The 13,401-nt window shown below is 38.8% G+C and overlaps 2 protein-coding genes and 2 long non-coding RNA genes across 5 annotated transcripts; 1 reads left to right on the top strand and 3 right to left on the bottom strand.

Annotated features, from left to right (window-relative positions):
- The first annotated feature begins 817 nt into the window (after nucleotides 1-817).
- LOC116932625 lies at nucleotides 818-1,796 on the top strand. The gene is made up of 4 exons (XR_004399594.2): nucleotides 818-955; nucleotides 1,077-1,156; nucleotides 1,291-1,464; nucleotides 1,548-1,796. It is a non-coding gene; the product is annotated as an uncharacterized LOC116932625 (long non-coding RNA).
- Nucleotides 1,797-3,477: 1,681 nt separating this feature from the next.
- Nucleotides 3,478-6,594, bottom strand: LOC123477081. The gene is made up of 2 exons (XR_006652354.1): nucleotides 4,823-6,594; nucleotides 3,478-4,370 (listed from the first exon to the last, which is right to left on the bottom strand). It is a non-coding gene; the product is annotated as an uncharacterized LOC123477081 (long non-coding RNA).
- A 1,123-nt stretch (nucleotides 6,595-7,717) lies between these two features.
- Nucleotides 7,718-9,858, bottom strand: LOC116932584 (keratin, type II cytoskeletal 1). The gene is made up of 8 exons (XM_032940361.2): nucleotides 9,700-9,858; nucleotides 8,998-9,636; nucleotides 8,820-8,935; nucleotides 8,594-8,743; nucleotides 8,406-8,519; nucleotides 8,165-8,351; nucleotides 7,971-8,103; nucleotides 7,718-7,916 (listed from the first exon to the last, which is right to left on the bottom strand). Exons 1-8 carry the CDS (start codon nucleotides 9,706-9,708, stop codon nucleotides 7,882-7,884), a joined length of 1,383 nt encoding a protein of 460 aa, XP_032796252.2. The 5' UTR covers nucleotides 9,709-9,858; the 3' UTR covers nucleotides 7,718-7,881.
- A 658-nt stretch (nucleotides 9,859-10,516) lies between these two features.
- LOC116932571 (set1/Ash2 histone methyltransferase complex subunit ASH2) lies at nucleotides 10,517-13,318 on the bottom strand. 2 transcript variants are annotated; one of them, XM_032940341.2, is made up of 11 exons: nucleotides 13,173-13,318; nucleotides 12,846-13,109; nucleotides 12,577-12,755; nucleotides 12,298-12,498; nucleotides 12,078-12,233; nucleotides 11,819-12,002; nucleotides 11,574-11,755; nucleotides 11,367-11,511; nucleotides 11,172-11,307; nucleotides 10,845-11,096; nucleotides 10,517-10,776 (listed from the first exon to the last, which is right to left on the bottom strand). In XM_032940341.2, exons 1-11 carry the CDS (start codon nucleotides 13,190-13,192, stop codon nucleotides 10,672-10,674), a joined length of 1,824 nt encoding a protein of 607 aa, XP_032796232.1. In that variant the 5' UTR covers nucleotides 13,193-13,318; the 3' UTR covers nucleotides 10,517-10,671. The 2 variants fall into 2 exon arrangements, with proteins under 2 accessions (XP_032796232.1, XP_032796231.1); XM_032940340.2 differs by having other exon boundaries at nucleotides 11,819-12,233.
- Nucleotides 13,319-13,401: the final 83 nt, after the last annotated feature.

The following is a 13,401-nucleotide window of genomic DNA, read 5'->3' as shown; positions in this document are numbered from 1 at the left end:
AGCTTTCCTCACCCAACCATTTCACCCCTATATATCCCCGCAAGCATCAAATAAAAGCCAAAACGAGAGGAAAGAGATCCTATCCGCAACAACGGGGCTATCCTTTTCTTCACCGTACAATATATATGTGTGTGTGTGTACTCGGGATTATTACGTCACACGGTCCGTCTATCTAGACTAGGCCTATAATTCCAGGCCTCTGCACAAAGCTGCTTGACATCAATTCTCACACACCCAATAGCCAAGGAAAGAAGGTCAACGTGTTAAAAACATGGTGTGACTAGAACTGAAACCTACCTTTGGGTTGTGTTATTTAGTGACCCTTTAGCATGTGTGTTTGTACTAGTTTTTTTCTTATTATTGATGTTATTGGAATTTGGGTTTTGTTTTTTCTGAAGGGGGAAAATAGTCTGAGCCAAGTCAATTTTTCTGGGTTGATGTTGGATTGTTTAAATTTTTAGGGATGAGCAGCAGTTGCTGGTATAAACGTATGTTGACGTCTTTTTGACAAGCTCGCCAGGCACCCCTTGTTACTATATATTTCTTGTTATTTTAATGTTGCAATTATAAGTTTTTAGTGTTACTGTGATCACAGCTGCTGTTTAAGACAATACACAGTCAAATAAAAAAAAAAAAACCTTTAAACCAAGCTGAAAGAGTGGAATAAAAACGGAAAATCAAGCAAGCGTTATGAATTAAATAAAGAGTTATCCGACAAAGATTCTATTTTATCAGAAAAAGGGGAAATTATCTAACCCCTAATTTCTTTTTCTTTTCATAGATGGCGAAATTTGTGGTTAGTCTTTTCCCCCATAGAGGTAGTGACTTTTCCAGATGAAATTTTTTCCTCGCATTTGGCGACCGTGAACTTGAGTTGTAAACAGATTTTTTGTAATTCATTTAAGTTTCATACTTGTTTCTCTTCGAGTGATTGCAACAATAGAATTAGTCAGCGGTAAACAACACATTCTTTCTGAGAATAGTTTTGACTTTTTGAGCATATCTTTTGTTTATCACATGTTGCATTTTAATTACTGTTATTTTTGAATTTATATCGATGGTTTTTCTTTAACTAGATTAAAATTTGCCATATCTTCATGCCAACCACAAGGATTCGGCTTTTTCACACACCTTTATTATTAATGTGGTTCTTCAGGTATGGTCACTATCAGCAGCTTTACAAACAGTGTGCATCGTAAATACTTCAATCCCAGAGAAAACATTCAAATTTCATCAAACATTCAATCCCTTCCATCCTGAACTGCACAATGCTGGTTTGCTTTAACATAGAACGGTGGTCCTCAAGTTCGTTGATATCATTGGGGGGCGAAGAGGCTACCACCAATGCCACTATGACCAAATGCCGACTCGACGATTTCCATGCAAGATGAATGTTACAAATCCAAGGAGATCTGGTGAGCAGGGTGCAACGGACTATCAACCATCAGTTCCCCAGAACAAGAGGTAATACTATTGAATACTCTGTTGAAAACACATAAATAGAAAAACGTTAATATATTGATCCATGTTTCGTTTCCTTTACATAGGTTAATAATCATATTGGATCAAAACAGGCACCAAGTTAAACGAGATTTTAAAATAACAGTTGGAAGCGCATGTGGAAATTTCGAAGAACGCTACCTAAACGTTACCTTGAGTCGCTGATTCATCTTGAAGAAAAAATAAGTAATTTTATAAATTGAAGTGCATACCTGGGCTCCCTTCTTTTCTGTGGCCCCGTTTCCCCTTGACTTATGATAAGCCCGTAGGGGGTCATGCCCCTACTGTGATCAGCAGCAAAGGTTGTGAGTGCGCTGTCCGGAAAGGGGACGTGGGGGTCCTCAAGTTCTATGAGATCATTGGAGGGCGAAGAGGCTACCCACAAATCCGAATTAACGGTTAATCGCTCACGTAAAAACTTGTCCGAAACCTTCCATCCTCTTCCGGCTTCTCTTAGCCACGCCCCGGGTAATCTCCCCGGGGACCCAAATTCAATTCATTCAATTAAATTACTAACTACTACTTGGATAATACAAATTTTTTAAAATGTAAAATTTGTGTTTCTTCAATTCATACATGTTCTTCGAATACTTGTCTTTCATATTTTTTGTGTTAACACAATACATTTCTGACCTTCAAGACTGCTGATATACAATTCTGATACGGATTGCCTTTGAATCACCACAGATGAAATTCCAATCCTATTATTGGTAATTTTCTGTTATACTAACTTGAATCTCGTACTTACGAGAGTTTTATTTACCTGCAGAATAATTATATATATATCGGTTTATCAGATGTGTTAGAATGCTAATGTAGATATCATTTTAACTCATTCGGGTATCGATCCCTAAACTTTCGGCGTGCATTGCCGATGCTCAACCGTTGAGCTATGAGTTATATTTAATTTTGCATTAATATTAGAAGGCACGAAAAGATAATATTGTAAAGGCAATTTTTACAGGCTCGTAAAAATATATGCTAACCTGAGTACGATTCATTCGAGGATCATAGCCTTGTGGCAGAACATTGGTATGCGGATCTAAAGGTCTCGGGTTCAAATCCCGGGTGAGGATAATATATTAAAGGAAAACGAATGATGTAATTGCATTTGATTTGTAATAGATGGATTTATTGTGAACATGTTAATCGGAAATTATCTTGAATCATGCTAGAAAAATTTCTAAGTCCAAATTGGTTGTACTCAATTAATACGAAATTATAGAATATTACAAAATGTGAATTATGGCTCAGTGGTAGAGCATCGGCTTGGTATGCCGAAGATTAAGGGTTCAAATCCCTGAGGAGTCGAAAGAATAAATCGACAGTTTCATTTGAATAAATGTATATTATAATCTTATACCATTAATATTGATCAAGCAGTATGTATGGGCTCCTTCGGCAGAGGATGCCAGCGGTTAGACTCCGTTGTAAAATGTCTAAGACACAAAATTCGCACTTACGTCAACAAATCAAAATGAACAATTTATTAAAATTTGTTGATGAATATTATATTAAACATTGCCAAAATATCCGTCCCATTACTTCGTAATGGGGAAGTTTCTCAACCCGACTGGCGACGTGGAAGGTAGACACCTGGGAAGGTTGGAAGCCCAGGACACCAGGAACCTCCTGGGAATCGAACCACGGACCTTGGAGTTGCTAGGCGGATGCGATACCTTTCTGGCAACCCCCCCTATATCCCCCCCATTGATATTTGATCCCGTATGTACAACTTTGCACAGTTCCCTTAATGTGTTGAAGACTTATATTATTATGTAGCATCTGTTATAGCTCAACGGTAGAGCGTTGGACTGGGATGCTCTATGCCTTGGGTTCGAATCCCATTCGGGTATAGCGGAATACAGTGTCTTTGCAAGATAACATGTAGTGCTATAAAACTTCCTAATATGCGATCGATGGTGAAGAAAAGTTTTTTATCAATTATTTTAATTGTTTAGTTTTACAAACAATAAATTGAAGAGAATTGATCATCTATTATGATGTACAACTACACATTCTTCATATGAGTTGTAATATTCCAGTATATGAGCCGTTGAGTATTACCTGTGATAAGTTATGGTTTGATACGACAACGACACTAACCAATGCACTTTATAAAACTGTGTGCTATAGCTTTATGTCCTTAAAGACATTAAGAATCCGGAATAGAAAAGTGAGTGGGTTGCAGATAGAAAAACTAGATAGCATTGCTGTGTCACTATTCTGAGTGGTATCAATTAACGAGGGAAATCTGTGTCAGAAATTTTTCTTAATTTTTATGTGTTTTTAAGGAATTTTTAACTAAAGTATAATGGTATGTGGTTTTCTTTTCAGTTTTGATCTTAATGAAATGTGTTGGAAGAGAAATATTTAAAAAATTACATTTTATGTGTAACATTGTTTCCTATGTTATCAGGTATGTTAGACACGGAATCAGACTAGTATGGTTCTTCCCATCATGCCATTTCTCACTGACGAAGTTTTATCTTACTCCTGCTAAACATCTCACGAAATGGCGTGACTCTTATTTGAGATGTTCATGAATCCAAACTCACAAGGAATGCACCGCCACAAGATCAACAATACCATCTTCTGATTTGAATGCGTTTCGCTATCGATTGTTTTCTTCAGATCGACATTCTTGATTTTTCAAATTCTACGCCCAACGTGCTACCGCCATAAAAATGTGCTGGAACGAAAGCAGTTCGACACGCGGATGCAGGCGCGACTGTTGAAGAAATCAGGTACTCCAGCAAGTCCAAATCACCTCCTCCCGCTGATGGAGAGCTCTTTCTTCCATTCAAAGTGTGGTCTCCCATCGTGTTTGGCAATTGGTCATCGCGTAGTTTGCATCGCAACCCATTTCTCTATCATCTGCAAACAATTTTAGCGTTAATGGGCAATACAATTTTGTATGAGGAAATTTCGAAAGGAATTCTTTCGCCGGTGCATCGTGAGAGTAACAGTCGCGTAGGGCAAGTAGCTCTGAGTTAATTTTAGGCTACCGTCGATAGGTATTGTGGAATTTTTGGAACCACAAGTAGCACCAGTTACGTTTGATTTAAAAAATAGTAAAGTCAAAACATAAAATGAGGTTACTTTTTGAAAAATATGGGAAAAATACGAGTCAACACAATATTAGCTAAAGAAGTTAAGATGAATCTACAGACATTAAAAGTCAAAAGAAAAAGTAACTTTTTGATGGCATACTGAATGAGTGAATTGTTCAGGTAGAGGTTGCTATGCAGTAAAATGACCACCAAAAGTAGCCACACGTTACCACTTACAATACTCTGAGTTACATCAAAATGGATCTTACGTTTTTCGAATATGTCATTCACGGCTTATTACAACCAGAATCCATGCTAAGAGTCTATGTTCTTATCTTCTGCATATTTTTGGGTAAATTCATCCGCGACATGCTGTATGCAATTTTCCCTATACCAGGAAGGATTAGCGTCAACGAAGATCATACCGGACCGAATTTACGAACTGATGAAGCATCTGCATCAAAGAAAGAACACCCGGCGGATGAGTGGAAATCAGAAGTTATTACAGTTACTAAAAACAGATGTGGGCCCGAATTGAAACCTGACGTGTCTCTACGCAATTACGAACTGGCACAAGAGAAACTAAAATATTACAAGATGGATTTGGCTTGGACAAATAGGGCTTTAACGAAAGCGAGAAAAGAACTACAAGCATGTGCAGACATGGGAATAGAACCGAGGCTCCAAATCCCGTCGAAAGATATTGCAGAAAAAACGGTCAAAGACAAAGTCATGAACGATGGAAAAATAAGCAAAGACCCTGTTGATTTTGTTGGTAACGATGAAATATTGACCGAACTGGACAAAACTCCGATAGGATCCACGTTTTTTGAACCGTCAAAGAACAGAGAAAATCCCTTGGCCGGAGCATCGAATGCTGAAGTACGAACGGCGCAACTCAATGGCAAGGTGGTTGTTCCAATCAATTCCCCCACCCAATCAGGACAATTCGTTAGAGCTGAATTAAACGAACAGGAAAGAGCCGATTATATGACCAAGATCAAACGATTAGAACGAGAGCGCGATGCTGCTAGATCAAAACTACGGGCGATCGATGAAAAATATGAGACTGCCTTGCTATTAACAACACAGAGCAAAAACAAATATGCAGGAGTAGACGCAGCTCTAGCCAAGAAATGGGCCGAAAATGAGTTAAGGAAGAAAACAAAGGCAAGGTTACGAGCTTTAAAAAACGCCAAATTAAATAAACCAGATTTATCCCGAATGGCAAAAAATTCAGAGGACGATATCGTCCCATCAACGACGGAATCACGGAAATTCATTCCCATGCCAGTTTCGAAACAAGTTCGGATTCTAATCAACGAAATTCCCGTTAACATGGCTATAGATACCCGATGTCGATTTTCCTGCATTAACAAGTCTCTATGGCAGGAGTTGGGTGAACCTGAATTGCTTCCTATCAGTTTCGATGAATGGTCCGGTAATCAAGTGGCAAGACGCGGTTTAATCGAGGTTCTACGCGGGAGACGAATCAAGTATAAGTTGGAGTGGAAGGATGTGATGGGCTACTTTATCGCCAGAGCGAAAATTAACAAAAAAGACCATAGATGTCCGCTACTAGTTTTTGATAAACCTGAAATTCCAAATTTCATCGGCAAATCATGGTTTCAAACTCTAGAGTTGGCAGGTGGGAAAGCCTTTCAGATTCGGAGGCCTAAAGAGTTCTCTAAAAAGGAACATAACATTCCTAAAGACAAGTTAACTTCGTCGAAGAAAAAAACTGGACCTTTCGCCAAACATAACATTTTGCGGAATAAAAAAGACCAATGAAAACAAACGAGACTAGGACGGCTGATGAAATAAGGCTACAGAACGCTGCTACTATTACGATGAAAGCTTAGTGAAACGATAAAGATATGCCTTTAAATTTCCAATATGAATGCATGAAAGTGGCCTAATGTAACAATGCAACTCTGAAAAGTATTGCATAGCGTACATTTCGTCAACTTTCTGCATTTCGATTCAAAGGAGAATATGCAATAAGGCAATTTTAGTAAATCAAAGAATTGCAGATAATGCATTTCGGTTACCTAAATCTTTTCGGAAACTAGTTACTCGTCGTACTGCTCAAGTGCACAGTTATCCCGTTCTTCTCACCTTCCACGCATCGTTTCAGTGCCTTTCGGAACTCATGCTGACGTGGCGCGCTTGGCTAAATATGTTCAACTGCCGTCTACCATAATATTTCATCCATGTTTACCCGTGTGTGTCACCTGGAAATTATAAATACATTTGTTTAACTGTTAAAATTGATAATGAAAAAGAGTTTGTTTACCTTATTTTCTAAATGAATCACGACAAAAATTTTACATTAATACGCTACCAGTTGGAGAAACGCGATAAGCGTTCATAAAAAAAAAATTAACGGAAAAAAAAAATATATATAATTAATGATAAATAATAAGTTCGTTTCATCACTTCACTGCATTACATCGAATGCCAAGTCTATCTGCGGTGTTCCTTGTAATAAAATCTAACGATGGCTTGAGGAAAACAAATGTTACACCTTATGTTTTCCCCGCATTTCTTTTGAGCTCTTCGCTTATAACTAATAATCACTTAAGAAAATGTTAAAGAAAACCTGGTAGAAGACGAAGCAAAAATGTTTCCATCTTTTCATTCCGTTATCGTCTCGCAGTTCACCAAGAATCTCCGGAAGTCTAATTTTCCTGTCGAATTCGATAATGAAGAGGGTAGTTAAAATATTTAGCATCTTCATCCAACAAAGAATAGAAAAAAGCAATACCAGAACGGACTGAAGAGACCAGCATAGGTTGAACGATCATCATCTCCATCTCCATTGTAAACAAAACAGAACTAGTTAGATACAATTAAACTATTTCTAGTGATCCTTTTCGATTGACTTGCGGACTTCCTGTTTCCCTTCTGTAGGTATCCGTAGCAACGAAACGCTTTCCATTGATTTTTCCATAATGAAAATTACAAAATCAAGCTGAAGCTGTCAACATAAAGTTAAATGCTAGCTTCCCATGTAGATGCTAGCATTTTTTTGAAAGCGAAAATGACATTCGATGCCAAACACGATATAAGTCGTCACTTTTTTTACATTTAGTTGCAGCAAGCGATTGCGGCACCCTTTCACACCAACAGGGCTGGGCTAATTAACGACCAGTACAAACGGCTTCGATCATCGCATACATCACTTTTTCCGATGTATGGATGCGGTATATCTCCAAATCAAGCAAAACGTAGACAACAAAGAACATTGTCAATTGAAAAAAAAGACGGTCAAACGCTTTGTTACTAAAGATTTAAAAACTCCTGCATTATGTCCGATTTTCCAAGTCTAGTCGCTTTCGTCAGAATCATCTTCATCGGCGGCTAAAAGAAAAAAGTTCTATTATTAAAATAAAGTACTATGACAATCACAAATACCTTCGTCATTTTCGTCTTCATCTTCCTCTTCCTCGTCTTCCTCATCATCCTCTTCGTCACTTTCCTCTTCGTCTTGTCCATTGGTATCGTCCTCTTCTTCTTCTTCTACTTTCCTTTTTTTGCTTGGGGGATCCTACAATTAAAAGATGAAAATCAACAGTCGCAAAGAAATTTATGAAACAAAGGTATTCTACATCTTTGACTTCAGTGCCATTTCCTGACTGTTCAACGACTGGCTCGGGTTCACCCAACTTCGGATATTCGTGCAAGAATTCTAAGCATGCGGGGAAGACGTAGACTTTCTTTCCAGCAATTTTCAGATTTTTTGACTTCAAGATTTCGGCAACTCGTTCAGCATTCTTGAAGCGGAGCGCAGCATGGCTAGTAAAAGTGCATGTTAGAAATTGAGAATCGGTAACGGATAAAGTAACTCACCAGTATTTGGAAGCTGGGAAGGTCTTGTCGTACAGCATAAAAGAGACTGCATCGGGGAATTGTTCTGCAATATCTTTGATGGTTACATCTTTTGGAACATCTCTGAAAACAACCCTACATCAAGAAAATTCAGTTAATACCATAAAAACTAAATAGGTATAATTCTTGAATCCAGATTTCAATCTTACTGGTCTTGTTGGATGCTGGCAACTGCTAACTTTGCACTCTGTACAACATATGGAACATCCACTTGTTTCAAGAGATTCTGGCCAATCTTGCCCTTTAATCTTTCAACCGCCAATTCTGCTTCTTCAGCAGATGCAAATTGTACTTTACAGCTATTTATCAAAAAGATAAATGTCAGTAAAATTTTAGAGAAAACTTGTGCACTCAAATAAAATGAGCATATATCACCTATTTTCCTTCAGAGGCAGAATTTCATCAATTTTTGTGTCAAGCTTTTTCACATCATCTTCCACGTAAGGCTTGGCGAACCTTAGGTACACTTGACGACTTTCCAGGGAGTCGCTCTGTACAAAGGGAAATGATCTTTACAGATAACAATTATAAATCTAAAAATATACACCAAAACCTGTTTTTTTGCTGATTTCATCCCCATATGGTCTGTGGCTTTAACATTTTCTTTGGCATCAAGGATTTTTCTAGCAGCTTCTAATGATTCTAAATCTCTAAACAAGATTATTCTTATGATTTCCTTTTCATTGTAAGGTGTGCTCAATGAGTGAAATCCAGGCAGTTTTTCAAGTTCCTCAACCACTGGTGTGTCATTGAAAGTGACATACAGTTGCAAGCCAGCTTTAATTTCAAAACGAAGATACTCTCCACGACCAGGAAGAGCTCCACCACCTCTTCCACGAGCACCACCAGAAGGTGCTCCTCTGGCACGATTGGCAAAAGCTCCTCTGCCTCGATCTCCACCACTTCCACGGCCACCTCTGAATGGTCCTCCACGGGAAGAATTGCCTGAGCCACCCCAGCTCTCACTGCCACGGTCACCACCACTGAAGTTTCCTCTTGAACCACCTCGGAAACCTCTGCCTCCGCCTCGAAATCCTCGAGATCCTCCACGATCTCCACCACCTCGGCCACCACCACCTCGGCCACCGCCACCTCGGCCACCAAAACCACGGCCACCACGGCCACCACCACCACGGTCACCACCACCTCGGCCACCCCCACCTCGGCCTCTTCCACGTGAACCAAACATGTCCTAGAAGATACATTTTGAATTAAATGCTGAAAAGAAAACATATTAACCATGATTATAACCTACTTGACTCATTTTATGTTGAACTATGGCTGCTGTTCTTTAAGGAATTAGATATAGCTCGTACCAAGACCACGTGTGGGAAACGCGCTCGTCTGTCTAAACGTACACTGTTCTGCCTACCCTCAAGGTCTGCCAACGTGGGAGAACACCCAAGCAATATTCACAATATTCTCGTACGAATGTAAGTCGAACTGTCAAGTGGCGATCCTAGCGGTGATTTTTTTTCTGTGCATGAAAACGAAACTATCGTTTTGAAAACAGAGAGGGCGATGAAAGATTACGCTTTGTACTTAAAAAAATTTTCTATAGGCAGCCTTAGCATATTGAAAACTATAGATTTTGTATTGATTCAAATTCAACTATCCCTGCTGTTGGCAGGTGAAAAGGAACGCCAACATACATGATTTATAATAAAGGTTCATGACTTGCTTTGCGCAGGGCTCTATTATCCAAGTTTTATTTGTTTCGCTTGTCTGTTTTGTTTAGTATGTTTTTTTCATAACTGCAACAAATGGTAGAAGTATAAATATGCTATTGGTAGTTGGGTACCTTGTATTCCTCGTATTGTCGTATATAAAAGTTTTTACTGACTGTTTTATTACGGATGATAAGATTTTCGACTACTTTTTTCAATCGGTAGATAAAGTTGGAACCATTAAAACACAAACCTCGTTTTCACCTCTCTTTATAACACTTTTTTAAGCACTTGTGTATCTCTAAAAAAAATATATGTATGATAAAATGAATGTTCTGATTGAAGTTGGGACTTCAATACCAAGAAGGTAGCCTCAAGTACAAAATGTATAATAAGTTGTGTAGATCCATGGTAAAAATGATAGTCTATTCTGGATATCAAAATGGTACCCCTTTGAAATGCAATGAACACATAAATGGAGACAATAAGCAGACACGAGGTTTCGAAACCTCAGTACTACTTTGCCGTATAACATGGTTGCACAAATTTCCGTTTTGAAATTACATACCAAAGTTATCTAGACGAAGACGGCCTTCGTTTTCAGTTAGGTAGAGCATATCGGCCATTGCCTGCTCCGCGATGGACTCCTCTGCTCTCTCGTGCATCTGCAATCATTATTCCCATTATTTCATCACACAATTTCATTTGCTGATTAGTGAGCTTGTCCACTTACGCCTCGGAACGCAACATCTTTGGGGGCGAACTTGAAATTGGGCCCAAAGTTAACGGAGACTGTTACATTTTTGAACAGTGATAGGGCCGGAAAATAATTCCCTGCGTAAATATCCTGGAAACCGGTTCCTTGATGAATCCCATTCTTGTAGAAATCAATCTTGGCGCCCTTCAGTGGCTTCAAGTTACGAAGTTCTTCCTGCACTTCATCGCGGTCCTCATAATACAGATGACTCTTGAATTTCACCAACGGCTATTACAAGAAAATAATTTTTTTTACAAACTTCTTCCTATTTTTAAATGGATAGTTTGTTAAGGATCAAGATACCTTGTCTTTGTAAGTTGGAGGAATATAGTTGCCTGATGGAATATCTGGTAATTCAATAAGAATGCCTAATGTATCTCCTTCGCAGTACCCTTGCGAAAAGTGCTTGCCCATTGATTCGTGAAATACCGTTCCTTTCCTGAATTGTAAAGAATGTAAATTGACAGCATTTACTGGGATCTTTGTGGCTAGGATTACCTGGATCTCCACGAATAGCCAAATTTATCATATCCTAATGGGGCTTGAAGATTACCATATGCTTGAGCAAAGCCGATTCGAGTAGCAGCCGATTCAGGCATTTCTTCGATAGTACACTCCCAATACCATGTCCCACGATTGACATCTAATAACAACTAACATTATATAAAGGAAACATTTAGCGTAAGACTACGTAGAGCTACTGACAATGTGTGGCGCGAATGGTACAATATCCTTTTTCTCCCGTGGCAGCCATTCTATCTTCTGTAACTTTGATCTGAGGTGCTCGATCATGTAAAGTCAGGAGAACCTGGGAAGGATTTAATTTGCGGTACAACCAGCCTGGAATAGGTTTCCCTGCCCAATCACTGCTCTCATCAAACTCTTGCCTATAGGAGGGATGAAACGATATTTTCAGTTTTCTCATGTACAGTGAAATTGAATAGCACTACCTAAATGGAGCATGCGGATCGGGTTCTGCTAAAATGTACCGATAACCATCCTTGTTAAACGGATGATCGAGAGGATAACCATGAGCAGGTAGTTTAGGAGTTCCAAGATCATTCCGAGTTTTGCGCTGATTTCCGCCAAACTGTTCGGGTACACGACGTTTATAGCCGCGACCACGAATCCCGGCTACACTCAAAAACAAAATCATAGATGTCAAATAAACGTCGAGTGAGATACACGTCAAATGTCTAGCTATTTTACTATTGCCACCAGTCGTGTCGGTTTGTTTGAGATGCCCTGCTCTAACCATCGCCTCATAGTTGGGTCTGATATTTACAAGTTCCAAGGACAACAGACCGAACATGCAATCGCTTGCCATTGTTTCGGGCACAGGTTCTTGACAAACAAATATCAAACCTGTGAAGTTAGCCAAATAAACAATCATTAGAAGAATAATCCATTAGCTAGTTTGAAAAAATACCTTTTTCCTTCATCAAGGTCTTTTGTATTGTTGAGTGCCAGGATTGGGTGACTCTTCTTGGCATTGTGGTCAGATATTCCCAATGTGAGTCAATGTATGGCACAATTTCACGGTCTCTGGAAAAGTACTGCCGTGAAGTTCCTTCTTTTGTACTATTTTGCATCAAGTTAGCTATTGTTGTAATGCACATCTGTGTAAACTCTAAATTAAAAATAATTTTTGACAGTTTGCTTTACTTGGCATGTGTAACATGAAATAAGAAATACAAAAATAGCTTACGAGCCTGGTTTTTCTTGAAGCTTTCCAATCCTGTGGGTGAACAGTTTTTGCACAGAAAAACATAGTTCATCATAAAGGGAACTAGTTTTCCCAGCTGGTAACTGATACAAGATTCATGAAACCAACGGAGACAGGTTGCACAGAACAGTTCAACTATATTCATGTTGCGATCCTTTCCACTGGGTTGCAAAAAATTCAAAACATAAATGGTCACAGAAATATCATAGAAAAATAAAGGATAGTATCATTTTAAGTGCATTGTTGTTTACCAATAGCAGTTGCCTTCCCGTTCTGTAGTTTTACCAGCATTTAATAAGACAGAAGACAGCTCATGAGATTTTGCTTCACCAGCATCTGATAAACTTCTACACTCATTAGCTTCAGCCTGTACGTCTTCCGATATATCTGTCACTTTGAATGCAGGACGTGAAACGATGGTTGTTTCATCAGCGCCGATTGGCAAAACATCCTCAGAAAGCTCGTCCATTATTTCAGTAGGTTCTGACACTAGAACCGGTTTATCTTCGGAGTTCCTGTAATTTCAAACCGTTAACTTGGAAATCGCTATAAATTTGTTGAAATAACTCTAGGATTACTCTAGGATATAATCCGCCATTCTAGAACATTGTTTGAACGCAAATTTAACAAAACAGTTGGCAACGACATCTGGCAGCCAGTACAGCCAGTAACGTATCTATAAATTAATGGCGCCAAAACCACGAAGTTTCCCAGTGAGTGTGCATTAGTGGCTCTTCGTTTGTCTAACCTGCAAAATCCTAATCTCATTAGAATATTGTAGACAAGAAATAGCAGTTTATTACATTA

Source organism: Daphnia magna, linkage group LG10 (assembly GCF_020631705.1).
Source record: "Daphnia magna isolate NIES linkage group LG10, ASM2063170v1.1, whole genome shotgun sequence".
NCBI lineage: Eukaryota > Metazoa > Arthropoda > Branchiopoda > Diplostraca > Daphniidae > Daphnia > Daphnia magna.
This window is presented reverse-complemented; position numbering and strand designations above follow the sequence as displayed.